Source organism: Sus scrofa, chromosome X (genome assembly GCF_054392235.1).
Source record: "Sus scrofa isolate SSC_HxYL_T2T_F1_AM1 chromosome X, Sscrofa_HxYL_maternal_Yorkshire_Landrace_v2.0, whole genome shotgun sequence".
In the NCBI taxonomy this organism is placed as follows: domain Eukaryota; kingdom Metazoa; phylum Chordata; class Mammalia; order Artiodactyla; family Suidae; genus Sus; species Sus scrofa.
In genome coordinates, this window is record NC_139401.1 from 88,946,861 (window position 1) to 88,968,719 (window position 21,859).

Genomic DNA, 21,859 nt, shown 5'->3' on the forward strand with positions numbered 1-21,859 from the left:
ACTTCTGTGATACTAATCTCTACTCATTTTTCTTTTATCTCTAAGTTACATTTAAACTCTCCTTTCTGTATACTTGACCATTAAATATACTTATCCCTAGAGCTTGATCTTAGTCCTTTCATCCTTTGCTCATTCTTTACATTGTCCTTGGACAGCCTCATCCATCCTTATGACTTCAACCAGCATTCTATGTGATGCATCTTTCTGCCTCACTCCAAATACAGTCCTGACTCACAGGTCTCATGTTCACCTGCCTCCTGACTGCATTTCAAATTTAATATTGTCCTTAACTATACATATATTCCTTTTCTTTATCCTCTCCTTCCTACTTCAGTCACCTTTCCAACACTGACCTGCCATTCTCTTGTTTGCCCATTCTTGGTTAACCTTAAGATTACCTACCAAGTAGCATGAACCAGAAACGTAGCTGTCTGCTATAATAATCTGTTCTTTCTCCGTTCACTATTTCCTCAGTCACCAAATCCTACCAATTCTACTTCCTTAGTGTTGTGCTTCCATTCCTTGTTATGGTATCCCCCACACCCTGCTCTCATTTCTTTGTTCCAGGCATTGTTACATCTCAATGTTTTATCATTTCCCTGGACTCTGAATTATCTTATACCTTTCATTATAGCCCCCCTTTTAAATTATACTCCACAAAGTTATACTTCTGAAATGCAATTCTTGTTAAATCACTGCTTAAATTACTGTATCTTCCAGTAGCCTCTGGGAGTAAAGTCTAATAACAGTCCACAGAAAATACGTCCTTATCTAACTGTTGCTTTGTTCAAATTCCACCACTCTTCTACATATAGTTTTTTGGTCTAGTCATACTATACTCAGTTTCCCGAACATTGTATGCTATTTTATCCCTCTACCTCTATACCATTGTGTATGGCTTTGCCATGCCTGGAATATTTCAACCTTTTTGACTTAATTAACTTGCACCGTACATTTGTAAATTTTTTAGTTCTTATTTTTGACTTAAATCATATTTTTTCCTAAATCCTGCTGGGCTGGGATAAAGAAAGATCTTGTTAATGTCAACAGAGTACTTAATAAGGTCAATGTGTGAGAGTGTCAATAACATTTTAAAAGCACAATTTGTCACAGCTAATGGCAATATGGATAATCTGTCTGAGAATGTCCTGGAGTTGGCAATTATTGTACTCTGTAGCTCTATGAATGGTGATCAAACTGACAGATAGATGTTATATGTATAGTTTTCAAAGCTGGTGAGTTAAAGTTCTAGAATGTTCTAAAATGTTGATAAAATTTAAATATCTAATGACTGTTCACCCATTATAAACATTTTATTGCGGGCAGTTAGCAGTTACAAAGAAAACCCTAAACAAGTACATAGCCATATCTTGAAGAAGTTTAAAATGTTTTTTGTGATATTTCACTCTCTATACCATATCCCACACCCAGAATGAAGACAATAGCATCCTCTAAAGAATGTAGGCGATTGTTGTTGAAAGAACATATACTGTTATGATAAAGGAAGGATCATTATGTGATGGAATAGCTGATAGTCATTCAATTTAGTATAATTTTGCATGGCACAAATTATTGAGTGCATTGTGACATGCATAAAGTTGGTCATTTTTATCTATAGGTCCATGCATTTATTCAGTAGGTATATATGGATACCATGTAGTAATCTCCTTATAAGGAGATCATTTAATAAAATTGCAAATATAGAAACTGTTTTTACTAGTTAAAAATCAGAATTGTGGTCCTAGCCAAGCATATTTATCAATCATGGAGAAAATTCACTTACTTTCTATGATTTTAAAATTTTAATTCTCATGGAAGAATGTAAAACAAATAGATATGGCAGCCTATTCTGAACCTTAGAGTCATTGTAAAGAAACTGAGCAATAGATGGAATCTGGATAGTTGGATTTTTGACTTCAATTCAAAGGCAGTTGTTTCCTTTTCAGTACAAGGAAAAATACTATTCAGCAATGCTAGATTTGTGCATTGTAGTGAGGTAGAAAGAATCCAAGACTAAAAGCCACGAGGCCCAATCTTTATGGCTTAATATTAGCTATATAATCTTGGGCAAATCATCTTATTTTCCTAGGTTTTCAGTTTCCTTATCTTTAAATGAGGATATTGGACCAGAATATTTTATGTTCTTTATAGCTATAAAATCCCATAACTCCTTTTTTTTTTCCTTCTTTCTCTGGTGTTGAAACTTTTTGGTTTTTAGGGCTGCACCTGTGGCTTATGGAGGTTCCCAGACTAGAGGGTGAATCTGAGCTGCAGCCGTCGGCCAGAGCCACAGCCACAGCAACCTGAGATCCAAGCCATGCCTGCAGCCTACACCACAGCTCATGGCAATGCCTGATCCTTGACCAACCAAGCAGGGCCAGGGATCGAACCTGCATCCTCATGGATACTAGTTGGGTTTGTTACCACTGAGCCATGATGGGAACTCTAGGATTTTTGTTTTTTGAAAGCAGATTGATTTTGCATTGTAAGAAGAGAATGTAGTCAATTGTGCTCTTAACGATTTATATGCTTGGGAATTGAAAATACCAATTTCGAAAGTTTCATTATTCAGGAATGATTTTTGTATTGCTTTGGTGGTTAGATTTTAGATACTAGGCCAAAGTGTCTAGTGCAGTGCTACCCAGTTGAACTTTCTGCAGTGTCCTATGTCCTTGCTATCTAATATGGTAGCCACTAGCCACCTGTGGCTGTTGGACACTTGAACTGTGATTAATGACACTGAGCAACTGGATTTTAAATTTTATTTAATCATATTTAAGATGAATTTAAGTTGTGGTAAGTATCTCTATTGAATGGCATGCTTGTGTGTATGTGTGCATTTGCATATACACATCTTTGCTGAATGGGGAGTGCAGGGAGTGGAGTAGCAAGAAGTAAAGGAGAATGAGAGGCTATTGTTTTGGATGATGGGATGCTATCCATAGGTCACGTTCAGCATATATATATATATATACACACACACATATATAAAAGGATGTAACACATTCTAAGGAACCATTTTCTGTCTCTTTCCCTTCTTCCCTTCCTTCCTTTCTTTCTTTTGCGTTTTATTATGTATTATGATAACCACTATTTTTTAAGGTATAATTGACATATAACCAATTTATATACTAGACAACATATTGTTAAAATAATATATTTTTCTAATCTATAGTTTCAAAGTTAGGCATTCCCACTGTATTATGTATGAGGCACTAGTTGAATTTTATTGTCTTACTTATCCTTAAAATATTTTGTTGTTTTAATCTAAGAATGGAGTTTTTGAGGCCTTTGATACATGCTGAAAATTATACTGTATTTGGAGTAAAGTGATATGGTTTAGTTCCATGAGTTTCCTTCTTGTTATGTGACCTTGTGTAAGTTATTTATTTGCTTTGAGCCTTAGTTTCATCATCTGTGGAAAAAAAATAATAGTAACACGGTTTTTGTGAGGATGAGATTAGATGGTGAATTATGTAAAGCACCTACTATTTTCTGGTAACAAAAACTAATACAAAATAATAATGATGGTAATAGTTTGGGGGGTTTATGTTTGGCTATGAGAATCCACACAATGGGCATTTCAGGTCTATAATTAGGTAATAATATATTCTTCCCTTTAAATTATATTTTTAAAATTTATTTATTCATTCTTGTCTTTTCTAGGGCCGCACCCACAGCATATGGCGGTTCCCAGGGTAGGGGTCTAATCAGAGCTGTAGCTGCCTGCCTATGCCAGGACCACAACAATGTGGGATCCCAGCTGCATCTGCAACCTACACCACAACTCACGGCAATGCCGGATGCTTAACCCACTGAGTGAGGCCAGGGACCGAACCCGCAACCTCATGGTTCCTAGTCGGATTCGTTAACCACTGAGCCAGGACGGGAACGCCTATATTTTTAAAATTTAATTTTGTGTTTGTAAATAGTGACAGTTGGATTGGTTTTGTTCCTGTCCTCTGAAAAATGCAGTAATTGTGTAGTAGTATAAAGGAATGGAGATAATTAAGATGACTTTTTTTGTTCTTCACATTCATAAAATATAAATATTCCTAATAAAGAGCTTTGCTTTAGCAGATTATGTTGGAAAATTACATGACGGTATGAATATTCATTTTATGTTATTTATAATTAATTAAATTAATTAATTTATGATTATAAATGATAATGATAATAAATAGTACATTGATAAGACAGTGCTGTTACCTGTTTAAACTAACGACCTAAAAGTGTGTGCTAATTATTTCACAAGGTATATAAACTTCTTTTCTTAATATTTAGTTACATATTCATATATTATAGTTGAGTTTTTAATAGCATTGCAACATTTATCTTATTAAATATAAAATTATTTTGATGTTATTCACATGCATTAGTTTTATTGACTTTTACTACTTTTATCATTTTCTAATCTAACTACTTCTATTTGTATAAAGGTACAATTCCAAGACTCATTAACTTGTTTCTCAGGGAAATGTTCTCTTTACTTGTAGGGTATTAATACAAGCCATTAAGCTAGACTTTCTTCTGGCAAAAAAAAATCCTAGCAGATGGCAACTTTTCTCTCTATTAATTTTGTTTGGGACATGTACTTTGGCTTATTCGGTCAGGTCATAGTTGTAGCATAATAAGAACCATTCAAGAAAATGCAATGATAATATAGCCATGGACATGTACAATGTGCAAACTTATATCCCAGCCTATTGAAACTATCTAAAGACTTAAGCATTTTTTTTTACTGTAAATAGGAAGTTTAAGTAACCGATTAAGGCATAAGTGAATTAATAACTTATCTGATATGACTTTTAAGGTAATGCCAAGTCAATGGCAAATATTTAGTCAGATGTCTAAGTGATTTAGTTTGACATTTGAGCATTCATAGCAATTGGACTGCATCTTTCAATTATCATTTAGATATCTAATAATGTTAGAGACAACCTCGATCCATCCCCTTTAATGCTTGCAATTTTTGCTTTTTTTTGAACCTGCCTGTGAGCTAGATAGGCTAATCTCCTGTAAAAAAGCTTAAATGCTTAAGATAAAGATATAAAAATAAAAGCAATATGCTTTTTAATATTTTCTCTTTACTTGAAAAAAAAATCACTCTCATAATAACAGGTCTGGATAAGGTCAACGCAAAATACATTGAAATATTTTTATTTTGCTGATGGGTTTTTCCTATGCTAACTATTGATTTTTGTCCCCCTCTGTATATACTTAATATCTTCACATATTTTCCAGGGATCCCCTTGCATTCAACTCTTTGAACATTCTACTACTTACTGCATACTTTAAAAATAATCAATGTAGGAAAGTTCCCTTCTGACGCAGTGAGATAAGGATCCAGTCCTGCCACAGCTGCAGAGCAGGCAGGAATTGCGGCATGGGTTCGAACCCTGGTCCAGGAACTTCCACATACTGTGGGGGCAGCCAGAAAAAATCAATGTAAATGTGCAGCTCTTCACTTTTAGCCGATTGATTTAAACTTGAGCAGCATTTTCCAAGAATGAGGAATAATCTATGGAACACCTGGCATCATTTGGTTGCTACTCTCTTAGTTTGCAATTACCCCCAAATAAGTTCCTTCCCTTTTATAATAGGGAGCCTCAATATCAGAAGAATAGCAAAATTCATTTTTCAGAATCAGCCTAAGCAATGAATCATCTTTATTGGAAAACAAGCCCTTATATTTACATTATCATGCAATGCACATAAGTATTGGTATCTTCACTGCCTTCTAGTTGAATCTTAATTCACTTGGATTCATTTTTTATGCATAGTAAATTAGTTCATCTTAATCATATATTTTAATACTATGTATTTTGTGCAAATCTATCCAATAATAGTTGGAGAGAGTATAAATCAATGTAATAATATCTCTAAGTTATCACTGTTCCCTGTTTAATATCAGGGTAATTTTATAGCCTTATTTGATTTATTTTAGAAAAGTATTTATGGCCATATAGAATTGAGGCCAAGTGCACTCTGAGGACAGCTCAGATATGAAAGATACATTTCATGATCTTTTTTTAAAGCACTCTATATCCACATTTTTGGAACTTGAGGTTTCTCAGAGAGAGTTTCATGTTACTTCAGATTGTTCCGCAAAGCAAAGCAGTACTTAACTATCCATCATTATCTTTGTTAGAATTACTCTGGACATTAGAAACTTTATTGTTATTATTTTTTCTACTTTAAAGTCATAATCAGTATACTTGTGTAAATGTTTGTATTTCTTCATATATGTTACAATATATGTATGTATACCTTTAGTCAATGGAAAAAGAAGATCTGAATGCAAAAAGTAAATGTCTCTTTAATTAAAAAACTTTTTTTTTTAAACAAAGCTTGTTTTCTAATTTCAGGTGGCTTGTATGCAGTTTATAAATGCCCTGGTTACATCTCCTTATGAGCTTGATTTTCGAATACATTTAAGGAATGAATTCCTTCGTTCAGGACTAAAAACAATGTTACCTGTAAGTTGAATGTGCACATTTATTATGCTTAGAGAATTTAATATTTTTCTCTCTTTAGACAAATGTACTTATAGCAGAGTAAATAAAAATGTGCCTTGTGTTTTTGTTTGTGAAGCACTAGACATTTTGTAAGCCTTTTGATATAGCAGTAGTGTTGGTCTCTACCTACAACTGATGATTCAGAATTCAGCTAATGATATGTCCAGACGTGATGGGTTTTTTTTTGTTCTTCTTAAAGTTGAAAGGGAACTTCTTTTCTTTGAATTTCAGTCCTGAGAACATAAAAAGACTGCTAGTTTTTTTTTTTTTTCAATTTCAATTTTCATTAAAAATTTTTTCCTTTCTTCTTTGATAACTTGGATTGATATCCTTTATATTCAGCATAAATGTGCATAGACTTTAGATTCATATATTCTAGATATATTACTTATGAATGGTATTCTTGTTACCAATTCTGTAGAAACTTTACTAAAGAAAAACAGTTTTATTTCTTAAATTGAGTATGAATATTTGCTCTGGTTATGATGCTCTTAAAAACATTTTTGAGGAGTTCCTGTCATGGCTCAGTGGTTAATGAATCTGACCAGGAACCATGAGGTTGCGGGTTCAATCCCTGGCCTTGCTCAATGGGTTAAGGATCCGGTGTTGCCATGAGCTGTGGTGTAGGTCGCAGGTGCGGCTGGGATCTGACATGGCTGTGGCTGTGGCATAGGCTGGCGGCTACAGCTCTGATTAGACCCCTAGTCTGGGAACCTCCATATGCCGCGGATACAGCCCTAAAAAGACAAAAGACCAAAAAAAAAAGTTTTTGAAATAACTCTATAAGCTTGATCTGAGATAAATAAGCACACTTATTCTATAAATAGAAAGACAATGACCATGACTTTATAATGTTAACTGAAGAAGCATTTTGTTCAATACCATGGCATTGTTAAAGGAGACAAGTAAAAATCTCAATAGTCTAGTTAAACTACTTAGATCCTCCCTGATAAACAAGAAGTACATGTGGGCGTGGGCGTGGGGTGGGAGGAAGGAATGAGGAAAGAAGAAAAACAAATGTCAATGAGCATGTTTATAAAGTATTCACTTGTTACTAGAAATTCCAAAATCAGGGCAATTTTCTCGTGAAGATCTAGTGTGTAGCATGTACCTGTAACTTGTCTTCTGATAGTCTTAACTGAAAGTGGTTGAAAGTAATCATCATAAAATGTACACAGTTGGGTCTATAGAAACCCATTTTAGTAAGATATGATTGCATCTGTGTCATTTTAGAAATTTTTCTTTCAGTCCCACTTTTTGAATGTTTTTTTCATCTATGACTTCAAAAACCAACGAATTGGTTGCAGTAAATCAAAGCATCATTGTAAGTGATCCGTATAGGGGTTCAATATGCAGTTAGCTTAGGCACATTCACTAGTTTTAGTGTATGTACTTTATTCTTGTTTTATCACAAATCTCCCCTCTTGAAAACTCCGTGGCTTTCTGTAGCTAGAGGTAATATTCTGACATTAATTCTAGTGTGCTTTTGAGTTGCCTGCTCAGTGGTTTCCATGAGTGTCCTCACAGGGGTCATCCTGTTTCTGGGAGGGTAATCATGTCTTTGGATACTTGCTGGCTTTAGGGGTTCTTGTATATCCTCTACTCATTTCCTAATATGTCATGTTTTTCTGCCTTAGTTGTTGTTACTCTTCCAGCTTTCATTTCTCTGTATCTGTTTATAATTGAGCACTCATCTTCTACCTTATACTACTGAATGGCTGTTCAAGAAAACTATGACTCTCATTTTATTTAAGTCCTCATCTTTTCAAAGAGAATGCATAGTAGCTCTTGTCCTTATCTTTTGCACTTTTGTGAGGGTGTGCTCATCTCTGCTGGCTGCAGTAGTCTCATGGTATTTTTCATTTAATTGACAGCTGAGATTTTGTATCAGTGTTTTTAAGCTATACTTTCCCATTGGCTCTATCTATATCCATATATAAAGCCTCTGGGGGTGCCCTGTACTTCTTATGCCTCCAGTTACATTTTTCTTTAACTTTCACATTTTTTTAGTATGCCCTGATTCTTAGATCTCGGTGATTCCTCAGCAAGAGGAAAGTGAGAAGTGCCATATTTCTGCCCCCTAATATTTAGGAATAGAACCTACAAGGATTCTCAATGTTTTCTTCTTCCTATGACAGTGGAGTGAAATATGGATAACTGTGGCTCTGGTTCTCATGAAGTTGGACATGTTCCCCTAAAGAGATTCTATCAGAATCTTATTAGAGGTAGAACAGAGATGTTTCATTTGAAAAAAAAAAAAAGAAGCCCCCGCAGGTATTTCTGATTTATAAGATGAGAATTGGAATCCTGGCAGATAGATGCTGAGAAGATTAGAAGTCCTTACTTTAATACCATATGTTTCTCTGCTGTTGCCATTGTTCTTGTAGTTGTATTATCACTACAATGATTTTTAATTGTAATTTGGAGCAAATTTCAATATGGAACAAAAGTCAGAATGGTCTTGCTTTAATGCATACTCACGTACCTAATATGTCAACTACTGACTATCTCATTTACTAAAAATTTACATTTAAAGCGCTAGAATTTATGGTAACATTAAACATCCTTTACACATGTGTGGAAGCCTAATAATATATTGATAGATGAATCTTTAATATACTTACTTCTTTCCTATTTACTCTTATTTTCTATAGTGTTTTAACAGGCAGAGCTTCCTAATTTTCTAGAATATTTCATATTCAAAGCAGCAAATTAGACATGGCTAGGGCTAATAAATTTTTGATACATAGATCAAAAATTATATCTATCTGGAATCATTAAGAGGGAAGAATAGTTCTTAGTATTTCAGTAACCCCTGAGACCATCATTATAGCAGAGTGAAACTTTTTTTGATACAATTATTGGAATCCTCAGGACAAGGGCAGTTATTTTAATTGTATTCTGGAGAAATTTATTTTCAAGAATTTCCCCATCTCTATGGATAAATTATGTTTAAAGAGAATTTATGTTTCACTTATATGGAAAATTCACTTTTATAAATTTGCTTTAGCAATTTGGAATAAATGAGTTATTAAATGCTATGCAGTGATTTTTAAAATAATTGCTCTGTAGTTAACTTACATTGACTTCTTGTGAAGTTTTCTCTATCTGTCTTTTATTTAGTTAAATAAATTACGAAAATTTTAGATAAATCAGATATGTGAAGGAACAAGATAGTAAGAAATTGTGTCTGTAGGCAGCAATCATTCTTAATCTAGACCAACAAACCCTTTCTAATTCTTTTGAAGATTCAATTTTGACTGCTTGACTGTTAATCAATGGACTTTGATTTCTTTTGAAGTACACTATGTTATAGAGACTTAATTATATGTTTTAGAGAATCTGCTGAAAATGTTCTATATATGTACAGCCAATTCGTTTAAAAAATAACTGAAACATATTTACAGTATTTCATGTAATTATTAATAGTATAATTCAGTAATTTTATGGCATTCTTCATTTTAAAATATAAAACTTGGAGTTCCTGTCATGGCTCAGTGGTTAACGAATCCAACTAGTGTCCATGAGGACGCAGGTTTGATCCCTGGCCTCGCTCATTGGGTTAAGGATCTGGCATTGCCATGAGCTGTGGTGTAGGTCACAGACTTGGCTCGGATCTCGCATTGCTGTGGCTGTGGCATAGGCTGGCAGTTACAGCTCCATTTCGACCCCTAGCCTGGGAACCTGGATATGCCACGGGTGCGGCCCTAAAAATACAAAAGACAAAAATAAAATATAAAACTTTAGTGATGCATTTCTGTTTTGTCAAGAGCATCTGTCACATTCGTGCTGTTTAAAATTTTTATTAATTCAGTAAATGTTTATTTTATCAAGAATATTTGGATATACCGGGAGTTCCTGTTGTGGCGCAGTGGAAACAAATCTGACTAGTATCCACGAGGATGCGGGTTTGATCCCTGGCCTCGCTCAGTGGATTAAGGATCCAGTGCCCCGGCTTGGATAATGCATTGCCACGTCTGTGGTGTAAGCAGGCAGCGGTAGTAGCCCTGATTTGAGCCCTAGCCTGGGAATTTCCATATGCCACAAGAGTGGCCCTAAAAAGCAAAAAAAAAAACAAAAACAAAAAAAGAGAATATTTGAATACACCTTTCAAAGTTTGACATTTGACTAAAAGGAAGTTTTTTATATATGTGTGTATATGTAGATATGCATACATGTATTTTAATGGAGCATTGTTAATACACAATATATTTCACTTATACATTTCTATATTTTTATACTGTGCTGTGTATATTCCCATACCATATATATTATATAAATAATGTGTTGTCCTAATGAAAAACTGAAACATTCAACCAGTTATTTTCACTGAAAATATTTTAATCATAGAGATTGATTCCATGTTTTATAACATGAAATGTTTCTGATGCTGATTAAATGACAGTATTTAATTTTCTATTTTTGAAACATGTTTGAATATGTTAAAGGTTGATAGTGAGCTTCTAAGAAATAATGCATCATGACATAAGAATGAGGAGAAGTTCCATATTCTAAAATGTGTTGGTGGTTGTTTCTGCAGTGACCAGCATATTGGGTGTATCTGGTTTCTGCTCTTAATAGAGTTCAGAAATCACTTGATAATATAACTCTCCAATGTTAGTTAACTTTACATTTCAATAAATTTATTCATTCCCCTTCAAAGTGTAAAACTAGGCGTGAAACAAATTATCGCTAAAGAGAAAACTAAGTATGAATGCATGTATTTGTTATACATGTATACATATTAATATTTTCATTTGCTCTGTAGGTAAATTGTCAGTAAATTATGTATGTGAATATTAGGAAGAAAACACCTAGAAATGGCATACATTTTTGTTTGGCTTCAATAATAGCCATTGCATCTCCATTTGTAATTGTCATATTGAATAAATGTAGAAACAAGAAATGCATCCGATTTTGCTTTTCGCAACCTAATTTGAAGTACACCGTGCTTGCATTTCCTTTTAGAGTTCAAGTTCGGCTCTGAATATCCTAGTCCCACTTTCGGTATCACCCTTGAGTATCCGCAATTGTGATTTTTCTCTTTGGGTTTTGAAACCTGCAATTTAATGGACACATATTAAAAGATATTCCAGGTGATATATATTAAGCCCAATAATCTCTAGTGTGGTATGCTGCCAAAGATTTTGTTTATACTATTATTTTGAAAATTATCAGGTTTGTAATGCATGTGCTTATAATGTATTACAAAAACAAATCTTTGATGCCCAAGTTGGTATTTTGTGATGTGGCTAAGCAAAAACGAAAAGTGGTGGAGGAGGCTAGACATGCATCTTGATTAAAAAGCCCTAATGCCTCTTTGCTTTAAAATCACAAAATATAATTTAAAATAAATTTGTTTATACAAGTTTTCACACCATACTTGGGACTGTTGTGGTTGAATATATCCTTGCATTTGTTCTTCATTAATACAATTGATCTATATTTGCATTTTGCCAGAGGCATATGTAAATGTTCTAACTGCATGAGTTCTTTTGCAATCTTTGATTAGTGTGTTTGGTCAAAAGGACAGCATTTAATTTGGGTTGTTAGCAATTAGTTTTTTCTGTTGTAAAAGTGATCATTAATTTTGTAATGTGAATCATCAAATTCTGGGGCATGAAAAGAAATTGCAGTGAATGCAATGAGTTTCTTTTATTTTAAAATAGAAAAACATAGCACATTTACTTTCTTTCAGGAATCCAAGTACCTGAGTCAATATTTGAAATTTCTTCTGTATAAGTAAATGAATAATAGTGTCAGGCCTTTATTACTAAAGTACAGTGTTGTCAAACTGTTATTTGACTGTTAAGTTTTATGTTTATATATTAGGATCTGAAAGAAAAGGAGAATGATGAGCTTGATATTCAGTTGAAAGTATTTGATGAGAACAAAGAGGACGACCTAACTGAATTATCACACCGTCTCAATGACATTCGAGCAGAAATGGAATATCCTTTTGACAAAGCACAAAAATCATTCTGCGTGTACTGTGAAAAAGAGATTCATGGGAGATTTTGTGAACCATTATTAGAATTCTAGTCTGGGAGCCCAATTTATATCCATTTATTTATATTAGAACCTTACTATGATGCCGTCCTTGAGATTCATGTTGAAGAATTGTCAGACTGTCCTGATGATTTATACAGACTATATTGAAATCTGCACAATGGCTTGCTGTATTATGGGTAGGCCCTGCTCAATGGTCTTGAATAGAGAAGAGCCTAAGGCAGTATTTCCTCATGGATAAGGATTGGGGGAAAAGTTCACTGAGTTCATTTGTGACTATGGGTAATATACTTTTTCAGTTTATTAAATAGTACTCCAGTGATTTAGAGATAGTATTCAATTCAAATAAATGTCATTTTCAATCCAAATATTTGCTTCCTTAGTGGAAAAATAAAAATAAAAAGTTTAGATAGGGTCTGAATGTAGCAAGGTTGTTAAAGTAGAAGCCTTTGAGTCAAATACAGCTAGTGTGTAACCTGCCTATGGGAATGATTTTATACAAAATGACTTTAGATCCAAAAGATGGTTGTCATAGCATTGTTGGCTATTCGTTTTACACCCATTGAATTTTTTACTTACGTGTTCTGGGGAAATTGGGAAATACTTCAGAACTAAAATGATCTTTGAGCTGGACTTTTTCTCTGTGATGTCTTCTTCTGTCTTCCTTCCCACCCTGTAGTATTTTGCTTGCATTTGTCTTATTTATGTACACTCCTATGCCCCTGTGAGATGGAGGGCAGAAGTGTTTCAACCTTTTCTTCTAACATCCCTATCAAAGTGTCTTACACATAAGCACTGGATAAATGGAATGGATATTTTGTTATTATAATAAATGCATTTCTAGTAATTTCTTATCCTTCTTTGTGACTCTAGTCTATGGTGGTTTACATAATATAAAAAATACTTTATATCAATAAATATCTTGCTTTATATGAATTTCTCTTCACCATAAAGCTATTTTTTTTAATCTTTTTTAAGTCATCAAAAGGACCTTGTGAGACTTTAACACAACACTCTTACATGGGGTCTAAGAAGTAATCCATCATATACTTAATTCTACTTAGGAGAAAATGTTGACATTTTAGGTTATTTTTCAGAGGCTAGATTACATGTCCTCTTCTACTCTTCTTTTACATCAATTTTTCAGGTCCTTGCCTTTATCATAAAAGTGAATCCCCTTTTGATTTGTTTTGTTTTGTTTTTTTGTCTTTTTGCTATTTCTTGGGCCGCTCCTGCGGCATATGGAGGTTCCCAGGCTAGGGGTCCAATCGGAGCTGTAGCCACTGGCCTACGCTAGAGCCACAGCAACGCCAGGTCCGAGCCGCATCTGCAACCTACACCACAGCTCACGGCAACGCCGGATCGTTAACCCACTGAGCAAGGGCAGGGACCGAACCTGCAACCTCATGGTTCCTAGTCGGTGAATCCCCTTTTGAAATCTGTTTCCTAATTTACTAAAAGCATTTAAACTTCTACCACTCTTTATATCCTAAGGAAAATGTGTTTCATGTTCCTTTGTCTTTAGTCTCTCTGTTTTATCAAATAATGAAATACAAATGCAAACAGTAATGATTTTGGATGTAGAAAGGACTTCATGTGTATAAAGTAAAGCTGGCTTTTATGAACTTTTAGCAGTCCATGCAATTCTTGTTTGCCATACAGTCTTATGTGGCAGTGAAAAGAGAGGAGTAGTGGCTTGCATGAATAATATAGGTGGTCTGTCACAGCCACAGGAAGGTCAAGAGAAAACCACTTTCATTAGTGGCATTGCTTCTCCAATGAGGGGTCCAAACTATAATCTGGAATTTAAAATAAAGTGAATAACTGATAATTTAAGCTTTTAAGGGATAAATGGTCTTAGAAATACTCTAAGTCTGTTTCTCTTGTTAAAAAATAGATTCCATAGAGTAAATTTAGTTATGCAACTGTTTAAATCCTGGATCATGGAATTGAAGATTTAGAAAGAGTAATGGAAATAAAATATCAGTGTTTTAAAAAATGAAGCTGTCTTTGTTATGAATGAGACTTTTATCAAGAAGTTTTGATTTTTTCCTTTACTTACTTTCCACTGATATGAATGAAGTATACCATCTTCTGTATAACATGTTGAAGGACACTGCTGCTGAAAATTACTTATTATCCATTCTACAACATTTTTTGCTCATCAGAAATGATTATTATATCAGGTAAGAGGCCATTCTGAGAGTATAATTTGTGTAACTTGAATCAGATATTAAAGGAAAGTTAACAATGTAGTGGGGCCTAGACAGTATATGCAGAGAGAGAGAATAAGAGTTTGATGACTTTAGATGACATTTTTTTAAAAGATGTTGATTTATCGTTAATTGAGTCAGAAGAATCTACTTATAAAAATAGAGGGAGTTCCCGTCGTGGTGCAGTGGTTAACGAATCCGACTAGGAACCATGAGGTTGCGGGTTCGGTCCCTGCCCTTGTTCAATGGGTTAAGGATCCGGCGTTGCCGTTGCCGTGAGCTGTGGTGTAGGTTGCAGACGCGGCTTGGATCCCACGTTGCTGTGGCTCTGGTGTAGGCTGGTGACTACAGCTCCGATTGGACCCCTAGCCTGGGAACCTCCATATGCCGTGGGAAGCGGCCCTTGAAAAGGCAAAAAGACCAAAAAAAAAAAAAAAAAAAAAAGGAGTATGCCATTTTAATAGCACTGAACCCAGCATATTTTACATACCCCATGATGAATTTTTTTTGTAGCACAGAGTAAGCTCTCAAAGACTCTCTGGTAGAACTTTTAAGTTCTTGTACATTTTAATAAGTTAAGACTTTATTGTTGTTCCTCTTGCATATTATTTATCTAGTAGTAGATGTGATCTTATCTAAGAAAATAATAATGCTGATATTTCAGCTTTATACCTAATAATGTAATTCTTCTAAATAAAAGAGTATAGTAATACCATAAAGTCAGATCTTTCATAGTCTAGCAACTGGAAATATATCTGAAAGACAGATAGTTAGAGAAAGGTTTCTGAGTGAATGAAATTATCCATAAGCTGCTGACCATGATCTTATATTTAACCATGGTTTTCATGCTCTCATATGCATGGAAGTCTAGCAACCTAGGTTCTCTAATTTCTCAAAACTTGCTCCATCAAAAGGCAAAGGAAGGCTACCATGGGGCCAGGTACAGTCACAACAAAATTGACAGTTCTGAAGCCCATAGAGAACTTCTATAGTTCATCCCAGTATAATAACTGATGGACATCATAGTGTTATGATATGACATAGAAAAATGTCAAAAATATTATCTGCCATTTTTTTCAGTAGGAAAGTTAGTAACACAACTCAACAACTGTTGTTTTCTAGAATAAGTGCTGCCAACTAAAGGGGTACTGTGCCCAGGGGTACACAGTTACCTGGGCAGGTAATTTGTGTGAGACCATCCACTCCTTAGTAACTTTGAATAAATGAAAAGTTTTTCTAATATAAGATCTTTTCATCCCGAGAACATCCATGTGAGGTAGAAGTGTGACAAGCACTTTTATTCTACTTATGGATGATTACTCTGTCCTGAAAGAGAAGGATTGTGTTTTCCTTGTTTACCCAAAAAGTCATTGACTTAGATCAATTATAATCCAATATTATTTATTCTAAATCTGATAATGACTTGAAAGAGCCTCAAACATGTAGTATATATTACTATTTATTGTAATCCATGATACCAGCCCCATGACAAAAGACATGTAAGAGCAATTAGAATATGTTTGAGTACCTTTGCAAACTTTTACTAGGTTGGCTGGTTATCAGCATACTAATTTTAGGGGTGTTTATGTCATGATTTGTCCATAGTAGTATTTCCTTCCGATTTTTCTCTGTTGAATGTTATCAGCCACTGATAAATGCTAAATTCTCCCTGAATTTTAATGCAAAAAGTGCCTTTTCAAAATTTTTGATGTAAGTGGTCACTTTTAAGGCCAGAATTACTTTGATAGATGACAGAATTAGGATATGTTTTAAAACCTTTGACATTTTGAGCAAATTGAAGCCATAGCCATGCATATTTAGTGTAGATGCTTCTATAAAATGGATCTTTTAAAATATGTTTATAAATAGATCTCCAGAGTAGTCTGTAATATAAGTGGCTCAGTCCAGTTTTGTAAAAGCTATTATAGCTATCTTGAGTAAAAGTGTAGCTGTAAATTCATGATATTGTTTGCCATGTAATGCCAAGATACTCATTCCTTATTGAAATTGAGAACTTGGAGGGGTGTAGAACCATTTCTATATCCATAAATGTAGGACTAAAAAGTCATTTATTTTTGCTAACTTTAGGAACAATAGCTTAAGTAAGTAGATAAAGTTAATAAGTATCTTTGAACACACACATGAATCCCTGCAAACTGGTGTATTAAGTCACTAAGTGTTCACAGTTGATTATATCAAAATGGGTTTACATTATAATGTCCAGACCATCTCTAAGCTTAGGCGTATTTCTCCTGAGGGAGTGTAATGGCTAGAAAAGAGTTTTCTAAACTGCTGGAAAATAACTTAGTCTTCTTTATCATGCTGAATCACATCTTACGAAAATTGATGTGTATAGGTAGAGAAGGTATTCAAGAATATTTCCTTTCTTTTTCAGGCCACAGTATTACAAAATAATTGAGGAGTGTGTTACACAGATAGTGCTGCACTGCAGTGGTATGGACCCAGATTTCAAGTATAGACAAAGACTAGACATTGATTTCACTCATCTGATAGGTATGTGATATAATCCTCAATGTCTTTTGATTGTGTTTTACTCTCTTTTATATAATAGACACTTTTTTTTTTTTTTTTAGGGCCGCATCCTCAGCATATGGAGGTTCCCAGGCTAGGGCTCGAATCAGAGCTGTAGTCACTGGCCTACATCACAGCCACAGCAATCTGATCCAGATCTGAGCCGCATCTGTGACCTATACCAAGCTCATGGCAACACCGGATCCTTAACCCACTGAGCGAGGCCAGGGATCAAACCTGCATCTTCGTGGATACTAGCCGAATTCATTTCTGCTGAGCCATGGTGGGAACTCCAATAATAGACACTTTTAAAATGTAGTTCTCTCACTAAACTTCCTGTATTAACAGCTGGTAAATCATTGTGTCCATGGGTACCCATTTGCTATAATTATTAATTATGATGGTCATGAGAGTTCTGCCTGTGTGATCGGAAGTACCAGTCTGTCTGTTAAGTTTCAACGCTCTTGAATTCAGAAATCAGTGCCTCACAAAAACATATTATACATGAATGCCTTGCTTTTTAGAAACGTTATTCTGAAATCCTGTGATTCAGTTTATGCTGGTACCTTAGTGGTTTTGTAGAAGTCATACGTACAATAGGGTCTATTTAGTAATAATGTATTATTAGTGTTCAGGTCTGAGAAAAGAAACTCAGGATTATTTCAGTAACTTAAGTCCTTTTAATTCTTTCAAAGTAGATCAATTTATATTTTTATAGACTTTACAGCCAGGAGAGAATTCGAGATGATCAAGTTCATCTACTTGGATTGTTGAGGAAATGATCTTATGTCATCCAAGATTGGTAGCTAGCTGCATTTTCTGAAACAATCTCTGAAGGATGATGTGAAACATCTCTTGAGAAATACACTATGTCATATGACCTTATAGGTTAGCAGTTTTATTTATACTTAATCAAAATCACTTGCTAAGATTCAAGCATGAACTCATTTGTCTTGTCTTTAAAGGTAGAAAACAACAGCTGTTGAATGCCAATTGTATGTAATTCTTCACTCCATAGCACAGGGAAGAATCACAGTAATATTGAAAGACGAATTCCTTATTATATATCATGTGTTATTCTCTGGTTTTAAAACAAATGCTCACTTACTGTTGGCGATCTAGAGACTTAACATAAGTGACAAAATAAACTACCAATCTTGTTTTTCAAGCTCAGTACATTTCACAATTGCTCTCTTTTTAGCTCAGTACATCTCCTTATTTCTCTGTCTCTCCCCCTATCCCCTCCCCCTCTCCTCCGTCCCTCCATCCCTCTTCTGTCTATATGCTGATTTTTCATGGAGCATTATTATTAGACTTTTTCCATGTTAACCTTCAAAATGTGACTTTGAATATCTGTATAATAGTCCATTTTATAGAATATCATAATCATCTTAGTCCTTATAGATTGTTTTCAGGTTTTCAGAGTTATAAATGAATTTGCTGTAAATATTCTTTGTACAGATATTTGACTTATTCTCACTATTTCCTTAGGATTGATTTCTCTAAGTGAGGGTATGAACTTTGAAAGGCCAAAAGCTTTTCAGAAAGCTTGTGTCGATCCACATTGCCCCAGCAATTAATGTGAATGCAGGACTCAATGCATATTTTTCCTGGAGCATAATAAACTCAGTATTTATTTCACATCTTGTTTAAAGAGTTATAAGGGACTATTTCCAAATATTTGTATTGGCTTATAATCTGTTGTGGGCCATAGTTGGCACACATGTGCTGCTGCTGCTGATTTTGGCTAACTTATTCAATATTCAACGGACATTTGTTTTGTGTACTGTGTGCCAGGTACTTAGGATTGTGTACAATTAATCCAGAGCACTGGGGTGGGAAGACATGAAGGGATCAGGTGAGAGAGCATAGTCAGTATCAAAAGCCCATTATGACCACATCCATATGTCATCTCTGCAATTGTGAACAAATCATTTAATTTCTCTAGGCTTCAGTCTCCTCAAACTCTAAATTCAAATCAGTTACATGAATGTGTGTTTCTTAATATTTTATGTTCAGAAGTCTTAAATTGCTGATAAAGGTTGTGAAACTTTCATTAGAACACACATACATAGACACACAAATTAGCAGATACTTCAAGAACTTCCAGGAAATCTATGGCTATTTTAAGATCACCTGGATTTGAGAAGCATAGATCCTTTTTCCATTGCACAGTTCTGTAAGTCTAGTATTTTTTTCAATGTATAAATCAGATCATATCCTGGCCTAAATTTCTTCAATGCCTTCCCACTGAAATTTAAATCAAAATAATTACCAGCTATTGCCAGCACAGCACAGATCTGGCCTCTCTTTAATCTCATCATGTCCCACTTTCTTCCTTAGGGGCCTTGCTCCAGCCACATAGTTCTTTACAAAGAAAATCTTTATTGTAGTATACTTGATAAGAACAACTGTATATGTTTAAAGTATAAAATTAGATACATTTTGATATTTGATATTCAAAACTATCATCACAGTCAAGATAATAAGCATCTCTGTCACCCAGTAAAATTTCTTCATTCTCCTTTGTAGTCTGCCCTTCCCATTCTTCTCAACTTCTCCCTGTACTGATTCAATCACTGATCTTCCTTCTCTTACTACAGATTAGATTCATTTTCTAAAATCTATGTAAATGGAAACATACTGTATTTTTTCTCTTTTTTGGCTTTTTCTCTTCAGCATAATTATTTTGTAATTCATTCATGTCATTTTATGTGTCACTAGTTTAATCCTTTTTGTAACTGAGTAGTATTCCAGTTTATGAATATACTGAAATCTATTTATGTATTTACTTGTTGATGGACTTTTGGATTCTTTTAAGTTTTAGGATATTATAAATCTTCAGTAGATATTCACATACAAGTCTGGGTATAGACATATGCTTTCATTTCTTTGGGCTAAATAAATAAGTATGGAATGACTAAGTATAGGTATATAGAATAGACTGTGTATATAATAATTTTGCCTCCAAAGGGTTCTTCAGTTATTTATATTCTGAAGTATTTGATTAGACTTGAGACTTTGGATGTTTGTTTTCTTATTTACGTAATATATTTTGCCCCTGATCAGAAGATATTCAAGTGAAATCTTTAAGAAACCTGAATTTATGAATGTTATTGTATCTTGTCCTCCAGCCTTATTTTAAGGATCATTTTGAGTTTTAATAATCTTAAGCATAGATTCTTTGGCACTTCTCCACCCTTAGTACATTACAAAAATTTTAAAGAATTATGTAATTGTTAAACAGTGAATAATTGCTAAATAATTGGTAAATAATATCTTTGAAAAGATGATGATTTTGTTGTATATTCTTAGATGCTAGGTTTTGTGCCTCAACAATGCTATCATTGAATTCAGTTAGTATGCAAAGAAAGAAAAACCTGGTAGTTTGTTTGATGTGTAGTATAAGTCAGTTTCTTTCTAATAGCAATTGACATAAAAATAATAGTCTACATAGTATAATTATATGTTGGCAGCCATCATTTGCCTAGTGATTCAATGCCGTAATTTCTTACCATTTTTGGTCAATCTTAATAGACGCTTGTGTGAACAAGGCAAAAGTTGAAGAAAGTGAACAAAAAGCAGCGGAATTTTCAAAGAAGGTAAGGCTTATAAAATACTAGCCATATTTGTTAAATTTATACTTTTATTACAGTACATATGCTACCTTGTTTTATTAAGCAAGTCCTTATAAATGTTTCAGTTACATAGGACTTTTTGTTTCCGGATTCAAGCACAACTGCAGAATATTGTTTGCTGGTAAGATAAGGTTGCTACTCTTCCCTGCTAGTCACCTTTAATCCATTATGGAAGAAAAACACTAACTGTATTCTACTAAAGTGATAAATGAAATAAAATTAGGTTGATGGAAGCATGGAGTTAGAAACGGTTAATCAAAGTACATTCCCCCATTGCTTCTCTGCCACTGTTATTTAACTAGTAGCTCTTCGGAGAACTGTTAGATGTTTAGCTAGTTTTATCTATTTTATTCTTTAAATCAGTGCTATTCATAGCAGTAGAATGATGCAGTATTTTTTCTCTTTCTCTACTTAGACTTATCTTCTTTGAATTTTATAATTACAGTTTTTCAAATGATGCCTCTACTTCATGGATGTAAGCTTGGTAGAATTTAAGGTTCCCCTTCTTTGTGTAATGCTTTATGTAAATTCCAGTTTTAATCTGAATTTTATTTGTATCTCAGATAGTCTTTTCCTTATTTCATGAAATCATAGCTGCAGTTTTAGTAGCTTCTACCAAAAGTTGCGGTTTTTTTTTTTTTTTGGGTTCTAGGTCCTAAAAAGCATTAGTAGAGTGTTTCTCTCCTATTGGTGGCAGGGAGAAGGATTGAAGCACGGGTCTAAAAGCTCCCCAGTTTTCATCCTTCTGACAAGCAAGATAAAGTGCTTACATATTGATGTCTCTTCAAAGTTATGACTTACCTTGGAGATTAGATAATCACTTTTGCTATCACTCTAGAAATTAGAGAGTATTACTGACGTTACTTCAGGGCATCTGAAGAAATGACTTTGCTCTTTCAGTTACTGGAATAGATTTTAAGAGTTTGAGCATAAAATGTTTGTGAAGCTG

The 21,859-nt window shown here is 34.2% G+C and overlaps 1 protein-coding gene across 13 annotated transcripts in view; it reads left to right on the forward strand.

Moving 5' to 3' along the window:
- DIAPH2 (diaphanous related formin 2) overlaps positions 1 to 21,859 on the forward strand; it is a 1,391,236-nt gene that overhangs the window by 250,581 nt on the left and 1,118,796 nt on the right. For all 13 annotated transcript variants that reach the window (XR_014834656.1, XR_014834653.1, XR_014834654.1 and 10 more), the window contains 5 exons: positions 6,369 to 6,479; positions 12,351 to 12,469; positions 14,597 to 14,713; positions 17,136 to 17,254; positions 20,810 to 20,874. Coding sequence is in view for 9 of the 13 variants with exons in the window: in XM_085006645.1 (XP_084862771.1) it covers positions 6,369 to 6,479; positions 12,351 to 12,469; positions 14,597 to 14,713; positions 17,136 to 17,254; positions 20,810 to 20,874 (531 nt within the window). In the remaining 4 variants the exon portion in view is untranslated. The remainder of the gene's footprint in view (positions 1 to 6,368; positions 6,480 to 12,350; positions 12,470 to 14,596; positions 14,714 to 17,135; positions 17,255 to 20,809; positions 20,875 to 21,859) is intronic.